At 38.0% G+C, this 8443-nt stretch overlaps 1 protein-coding gene across 1 annotated transcript; it reads left to right on the top strand.

Moving 5' to 3' along the window:
- The first annotated feature begins 2191 nt into the window (after nt 1-2191).
- DTWD1 (DTW domain containing 1) lies at nt 2192-8177 on the top strand. The gene is made up of 4 exons (XM_010019826.1): nt 2192-2468; nt 3521-3664; nt 4858-5134; nt 7820-8177. Exons 1-4 carry the CDS (start codon nt 2193-2195, stop codon nt 8047-8049), a joined length of 927 nt encoding a protein of 308 aa, XP_010018128.1. The 5' UTR covers nt 2192; the 3' UTR covers nt 8050-8177.
- Nucleotides 8178-8443: the final 266 nt, after the last annotated feature.

Genomic DNA, 8443 nt, shown 5'->3' with positions numbered 1-8443 from the left:
TGCGCGGGAGGAGGCGGCTCCACTCCGCCACCGTGGCCTCCGGCTGCGCCCTCAGAGGCCTTGGTGCCCCTGGGTGAGACATGCCAGCAGCGAAGGGCTGCGCCCCGCAGAGCGCCCGTGCGTTTCCTACGGCTTGCTTTGTGCTGCTCTGCCGCTTCCTTGCTGCAGAAGGCTCCAGTCCCGTATGTTGTCGGACCGCGCAGCCCCCGGCTGGTTGTTGAGGGAACGGGCAGCGTCCCCAGAAGCTGTTACCCTACAACCGGACCTAACCGTGCTGCGGCCGCAGTGCTCCGCAGACAGGAGCGAGCAGAGGTGCGTGAGCACCCGGCAGTAACCGAGATGAGCGTTTTCTGGCACTTCGTGAACTTGACACAAAATCACTTTGTCCCGACTGAGATTTTAAGTTGTCTTAGAATTGCAGTCGGAATGCAGAGGGTCCCCTCCAGCGGCGGTGATATATCGGGGTTTTGGAGATCAGGTGTAGATGTTATTTACAGTCTTAAAATTATGTCTGAATTGAGATTCGGATCTTGCAGTTTGTGTAAACTCTGTTGCTGTCTTCTTTTGAAAAGTACACTGAACTGTAACTGTGCACAGCTCTTACTCTGAGACTGCAAAGGTCTTCCTGTGCCGTGAGTGCAGGGCATCTCGTCAGTATCAATAAAGTGATTCCTGGTGTCACAGCTGAACACCACAGTGCCATAAGATGTTATACTGAAAAGAATCAGGCTGGGAATGCATGTGAAATTACAGGGCCTCTCACTGTCATTGCTCCATGTGGAAACATGAGATGTTCTTGCTTTATCTCAGAGATATTTGAAGGCAAGTTGCACTATAAAGTTTGTATGCATATTAGATTTTATGTTAATTTGCATGGGCATCCCTGACCTTTCAAAAGTTAGAGCTTGGCAGCAGAGGAGAGGAAGGTATCATAGCATGCACAAGTATTTAATTTTACAAGAAAAAACAACTAATATTTCTGGAATTAATTTTAAATTTTTATTGGAAAGTGTGTTTTGGTTTTGTTATTTCTCAATTAAATTACACTTGGTTTTATTTAAACACTTAATTTTGGGTCACATCTCAGGAATTATTGTTTGTTTGTTTTTGTTAAACATAACTGGTTTGTTACATCATTTCACAAGTGTGATCCCTGACATGAAAAAGTAAACCTAAATTAGCTGAAAGTAAATACTGAGAATGACTTTTTTCATTTTAAGCGATGCAGCACAGAGTGCAAAAGGCAGTTTATAACTACTGCAGGCTGTGTGGGCTCCTGCCTGGGAGCAGCTTTTAAGACCAGAGAGTGATCTAGTCAGAAGGGTTTCACTAAAACTCTGCTTGTGAGCTTCTGCACACAGCAGTGCTAATTCTGGCTGGATTGGGTATGGGCACACAGTCAGGTTTCCAAAACATTACTCAGAGTACACAGTGAAAATTTTATGCCAGCTGCAAAGGCTGAGGCAACATCTGTCCTGCAGAAAGCCTGAAATAAAAAGCGTTACTCAATAAATACGAAGTTGCAGAGTGAGCTTAGGCTGGATGAGCACTTACTGTCTGGTATATGGAGCACTACAGCCGTGTTTTAGCTCCTGAGACTAATTTTTCAGCCTCAAGCCTTGATCCTGGAAGACTTCTTCTATCACACAAAGTTCTGTCATCAGGGATTTCATTCAGGTAGTTTGGTTTGCCCACACACCGTAAAATTCAGGATAGAAATCTGATTTTGTACAACACTCTCTTACGGATTTCTATCCTGTAGACATTTAATTCAGTGTCAGTAGTCATGCTGAAGATTAATGGGACTGGTCATCCAGGTAAATAGTGTCTACCAGTGTTTTCACAAGCTTTTAGACAGTGATCCTACCAAAGGGAAAAAAAATAGTTCTGCACATGTTAAGTGAGTGGGAGAACTTAACTCAGTGAAATGATGAATGTGCACATAATGTGCTTTAAGGATACAGATCTCAAGTTCTTTCTAGCCATTTATCTCATGCTCTCCTGAAATCTGTTTGGAGTTCTTGTGCTATAACAACTGAATCGGATGATGTTTTTATTTTTTTACAGGAAATACCTTCTTTGATGAGTATTTTTGCTAAATTGGATCATACAGAATCATTTCTAATAAATTAGTTCATAGTATATTGGATTTTTATTTAAGAGCTGCAACATACTGTCTGTTTCAGCTAACCATGTCTTTAAATGCATCTACACTTTTAAATGAAGAAAACTCTCAAGAACCAAAAAGAAATACTGAGCGTTTGGGAAGTCTAGAATTGCAGGCTCCATCATCGTTTCAAGATAACCCACTCCAGCAACTACAGCTCGCATCACAGGAAGTACTTGAAAAGGCAAAGAAGAGTGGGAGATCAAAATGCCCTCAATGCAGTAGTTCAAGGATGTTTTATTGTTATACGTGCTTTGTTCCTGTTGAAACTGTCCCTACTAAAGAAATTCCAACTGTGAAGGTTAATATTTCTTATAGATCTTTTATAATATTCTTGTGCCTTTTAGTTACTGGGGATGGAGAACAGACTGTCTGTGGACGTTTCATTTCCGATTCATTCATTACGGAGGTTCATCTTTAACACAGCTATAAGTACAGCTATAAGCTACAGTTCGGTAAAATTCTTGTTCTTATGTGAGGAATTACATGTACAAACGATGTTCCAGTCCTCATGTATCTGCTAGATGGGAAGGAAGGTATGCTGAATCACTCAGCTGCTTCTGCAGATGGTTGTTTTCACTTAGTTCTTAGTTCTATATAGTGCCCTTACCGTCATTCTTCAGTTTCTAAGAACTCTGGCCAGAACAGAGCACACTGTGAACAAAAAATGATTTGTCCATAATTTTTGTCCATATTAATTTTACATAAAATGGAAATGTGAGCTAAAAGGCGTTCCTAAATGTCATGGTTGTATAATTCAGATAACCACTGTTAAATAAACACTAGAAAGCCTAATGCCTTTCAGCTAAAGTACTTGGAGAAACCATCAAAGAGGACTGACATTTTGCAGGATCACCTAGGAACTAAAACGCATTTTGAAGACACTCTGTAGTTTGAAAGCATCATGAAAATACATACTTTAAGAGTACTTTGGAAATTTGACCTAGTGTGTTTAAGTGCATTTTCATTGAAATGGCCATTTTTGCAATGGCATGAATACCTAATACAGATAAGCATTCATATTTACAACCGTCATATTGATCAAATCGAGACCACATATTCTTTGCCTTAGAGATACTGTTCCTAAACACTTTACCACAGTAGTGCTGCAGCATTCCAGACTGCATTCATTGCTTACTTAAGTATCTAAATGAATTGAATGTAACAGGTGCTTCATGTCATTTATCTCTGGCTTAGTTCTAAACCTGTTAAAGCCAAGATGTTGTCAGAAATTGTCAAATATGTCTTAATTACAATTATGTCCATAGGGATTTCTACCGGATTTTGCATAAAATTTTGTACCTGCATATATGGTCATAAATTATTGCTTATTTCTTTTCTTTTTTACTGTAGTTACCTTTGAAGATTGACATTATTAAACACCCAAATGAAACAGATGGCAAAAGCACTGCTGTGCATGCTAAGCTCCTGGCACCCGATGATGTTACAATTTATAAATACCCCTGCATTCCAGAATACAAAGAAAAACGACATGAAGTAAGAAATTCCATATAGATAGCTGGGCTTTGTGCTGGGGAGATGCAGAGGAATCTTGTGAACTTCATCCTGTAGTGGTACTGCACTCTGCTGGGAAGGAGTGGGAGGGAAACGCTGTTCTGTTAATCCAGTCCACTTTTATCTTGCACTCTGAAAATATACAGTGTTATGGAGTGTCCTCCAGAGCTTACAAAAACTGTAGCACTACTTCACCACCTCGACCTTCCTGTGTTTGCCACCTTTTATAACATATAATTTGATTCACTGTGTATCATAAGAAGTATTTTGCCTAAACGTATTTTCACGAACACGTGAAAGTGTTCAATTTACAGCAAGTTAAATAGCAGTCAGTTGTTGTGCTCATCCTATTCAGGAGCTGCAGTATTTAAACTTTAAAACTTTTAACATTCCCTATTTCAGAAAAAAACTGAACCTGAAAAATGTGAGCTATGGACTTGGATTTATATGCTCATTTAAATGGTTAATGATTAATCTAAAATTTACACATTTGATATCATAATTATCATGTTTGACTACATGAAGAAAAAGAAAAGATACGTATTTCAGACATATTATTTTCTTCAAGGAAAGCAGAGGTGGCAAAGAGGTAGGAAGCTGAAAAAAAGGCAGAAAGAAGAACAGGGAAGGCAAGCAAAAGTGGGAAGATATTGCAGTAACTTTGTATTGTCCAAGCTTTCGAAGTCACAGATTCCGAATGCTGCAGTAAGCAACTGAAAAAATACTAAGGCCGTCACTGCTCTTTTTCATACAAGGTACTTGTGGGACCTGCAATAGACACAAGGGCAGAAAAGATTTTTTTTCTGATCTAAGACTTGTGAATGAAATGTGAAGCTATTTTTTATGGCCTTCCTGCCCCATACACAGCAATGACAAGTGAAATTTGAATTTCTCAGGGCTGACACCATTGTCTAGGCTGAAAAAATTGTTCTTTACAAAGTATCAGAACTGATAGTAGCGGCACAGAGGTGATATTTAAAGATCTCTAACCATTATTTTAACATAGTCTTTTATCTTTTTAGACAATAGAATATTTTTTAAGAGATACTTTTTCATCTTGTCATGACCTAAATGCCTGCGATCAGGGAAAGAAAATTTCTGTTCTTTAATGAAACAATTCCTGGTGTTTTATTAGATTTTGTTAACATTCACATTTCTTTCTTCTCTTTGTTTAGATAGCACTTATATTTCCTGGCCCCAATTCAGTTTCAGTAAAAGATATTGCTTTCCATCTCCAAAAGTATGCTAAGAAAGGCATTTGCACTAACGATGATGACTGTTCCAGAGAACCATTTCTTAAGCAAGCAAAACTTGAACCTGAAGAAGAAGAAAAAAATCTAAATGAATGCATCTCAACCAACGGGAATGAAGGCACTAGACTGAAGAAAATAATATTTATTGACAGTACCTGGAATCAAACTAACAAAATAATAACTGATGAACGACTTCAAGGTAAAAAAAGAAAAATTGATATTGAGATGTTTTTGCTACAGAAACAATTAAGGGAAATACACATCTGTGTAACAGACCTGAGTATGCTAAGTGTATGCCTAACCCTATATCTGAGTATACATGAAAGATTCAACAGCCTATTTGTGTGCTGTAGCCAAAGACTCAATTACTTTTGGTGTCTTATAATTTGTTTCACGCAATGATAAGACTAGTATTAAGAAAGCATTTACACTAATTTTCCCACTTCTCTATTGAAACATGTTTCTTCAAGTCTCACAGAATGGCAGCTGTCATGATAGGCCATATAAAACCAGTAGTGTGAATGGCCTCTGAAGGAAGCCAGAAAGATTCCCCTTTGTAGGTGGCTGTCTGCTTTTTCAGGAGACCCAGGAAGCATTTCTGTACACACTAAGTGCAGGCTGGCCACTAGAAGGTGAATGAGGGATCTAGGGCGCAAGTATGCCATGGAATGGTTTGGGTTGGAAGGAACTTTAAAGATCAGTTGTTCCAACCCCCTGCCACGGGCAGGGACACCTTCCACTAGACTAGGTTGCTCAAAGCCCTGTCCTGCATGGCTTGGTTACTTTTTCTAGTAAAGTTCTTTGGTCCATGGTAATTTCAAAGACCTCACCACTTCCCAGACAAAAAGGCAATTCCTGCTTGCCCTCCACACCCTCCAGTTGCTGAAAGCTAAAAGTTGTAATTCTGCAAAGGATTTTTGTCTTAGGTTATTACAAGGAGTTTACATTTAAGTACTCTAAATAAAACCACAAAAGATAAAACAATTTAGCAAGAGCTAGGAGTTTGAACTATGTAGGAGTTTGAAATTACTTTCATTAGTGAAAAAGGTGCACTTAGCTAGGAGTCAGGATATCAAGTTTATAGGTAATATATAAACCATGCTTGATAGGGCCTGCTTTGCACTGGACCCCACAAAGAATTTCACAGGCTTCTTATATGCAGGATGAATGTTGCTTTGCTGTCTACTCAGTTTATTAAAGAACCCCACATTAGTATAATGTATTGGCTAATTAAAATCTTGTTACTAGATATTTCCCTCATACTGTAAGCTTTCATATGAATGATCAGTATTTGTAATAAAGCATTGCCTTTAGCTGTATAGATACAGTACAGATGCTAGAAGCATGTTCAGTAAACTGTAACCCTTAAGCTACTTTGATTTTTTTTGTTGTTGTTCTTTAAAAAAATCCTAAAATTCTGTGTTTGAAATTAACTGATTAAGCTCAGCAGCGTCAGCACTCTTGCCTTCAATGGACTTCTGTTTGTAGTCAAACCACAAATAGGTGGGAGTTTACATCGGAGGAATCATTCTCTAAATGTAGTTCACTGCTGTTAAGGTGGGAACATCGCTGAATTCGATGAAGATTTCACGTTGGTTAGGTCTGAGGATTCAAGTATTGAAACCTCTTAAGGGAAACATGCAGTTTCCTATTACTATTTAGAATACTTATGTAAGCATTGTTAGAGGTAATAATTAGGCTACATTACTTTGAATTTTTAGTTCCAAAATGCCAACAATAACATTTAAATTCAATGATGGAATCTCCTGTTCAGGGGGTTTTTTTTCAGGCTGTTGGGGAGATTTCTTTTACTATGCAAGATATCATACATTACTAACTGCCAAGCAAACAACTAAATCCATCTTGCAATTGCACTAGAAAGAATTAAATGTAGTTTGAAGGTAAAAAGTATAGAATTACAAGTGCTGGGCTATCGGCCAGTTTGTACTCCTGAATTTGGATCTTACTGAAACTTCTTTGTCCGTAGCTTCCAAGCAATCCTAAAACCATATTGTTACTTATGCTATTACTTTTATCAAACCATCCCATGACACACAGTATCTAACATTCAGAAAGAAATAATTTTACAAGCTGATCCTGGTATACACCTTGATGGCTGTATATGCTGGTTTTATAATGCAACCAAACATCCTGTTTACAAAGTGACTACACATTAAGGTGGTTTTAATTTTAAGTTTGTGCTTCTTAAGGAACATAAAAAACAAGATAGACATTTAAAATTCATCTGAATAATAGAACAGAGACTATAGTAGATAAAAGATTTCCATGTGCCATACAGAGACCAGATTTCTTTCTTTCGTCTCAAGTGGGAATGCTTTTAGTTTCTAATAAAATTAATGACAAGATTCCCTTATACTTACTCCCGAGTAATCCCAGAGAGATTTCAGTTACTTAAACAAATGAAGAGTGTCTAGCTTTTAGCAAATACTTCTCAGTTCAGCAAAACTGAGGCATTGTTTTCCACTGAAAGCTATTAGCTTTGCAAACAATGAAGTTTAATAATAATTTTATGAACATCAATGAGTCTTTGTACATGTGGGTTTCACTCTTCCCATCTGAAGAGACCATGCAGTTTGGTGAGGGCTATGAAGCTGTATGAATGAAATGATTAGCCTATACATTTAATTGCAGATGAGGATTGTAAGCTAGCATTTACAGCACTCTCTTAAATTTCAAAGTGGTACACAAAGGAGGGTAAAATTACTGTCTCCATTTTACAGAAAAGAGATGGAAGTACAGGAAGAGAAGATACTTGCATGCAGGCATCTTGCTGGCTAGCAGTAAAGCCAGAAAACAAGACTTGTTTGGCATCCCACTCTCAGATCCACATTGTCTTATCTATGTCATCTTTTTTTCTTGACAGGGTTGCTGCAAATTGAGTTGAAGACAAGGAAAACTTGCTTTTGGCGTCATCAGAAGGGGAAGCCAGATACATACCTTTCCACAATAGAAGCAATTTATTATTTCCTTGTAGACTATCATCATGAGATTTTGAAAGAGAACTACAAAGGACAATATGATAATCTGCTTTTTTTCTTTTCATTTATGTACACATTGATTAAAAATGCCAAGTGTTGTGCAGGAAAAGAGTAAGATGTCTGTCTATAGGTAAGTGACACTGTATTTTCTTTCTTTGATAATTATAAGCTGCACAAATGTAATTATTTTTACCTAAACAAAGTCTGGAAATAGATTGTACTCTTAATAATGGTTAAGGGTTTGTCCGAAAGTAAGCTGCAGATCTTCTGTACTGCACACTTGAGGTTGTAGAACTACTCCGATGAGCAGTCTGATTAGAATTCCTCCCTTGAAAACACTTAGGGTTTGCTAAGTGTTGTGTCATCACAGCGAGATTATTTCCTGAGGTGGGGATAGGAGGACTTGGTCCCTCTTGCCATAAGGAGTCATGTCTCTTAACTTAGAAAAGGGACTAGCATGCTAGCTTTTTATTATTAATACTTTGCTTCAGGTGTTTTCATTGTGTTTT

The sequence above is a fragment of the Nestor notabilis genome, unplaced genomic scaffold, assembly GCF_000696875.1.
Source record: "Nestor notabilis isolate BGI_N333 unplaced genomic scaffold, ASM69687v1 scaffold11970, whole genome shotgun sequence".
NCBI classification, from domain to species: Eukaryota; Metazoa; Chordata; class Aves; order Psittaciformes; family Psittacidae; genus Nestor; species Nestor notabilis.
This window is presented reverse-complemented; position numbering and strand designations above follow the sequence as displayed.

Bases quoted from the DNA above. Each gene is read 5' to 3' on its own strand.
- DTWD1 (XM_010019826.1), top strand. From the start codon at position 2,193: ATGTCTTTAAATGCATCTACACTTTTAAATGAAGAAAACTCTCAAGAA. The intron at 2,469-3,520 runs GTTAATATTTCT...TTTTTACTGTAG, and splicing joins AAGAAATTCCAACTGTGAAG to TTACCTTTGAAGATTGACAT. The intron at 3,665-4,857 runs GTAAGAAATTCC...CTCTTTGTTTAG, and splicing joins ACAAAGAAAAACGACATGAA to ATAGCACTTATATTTCCTGG.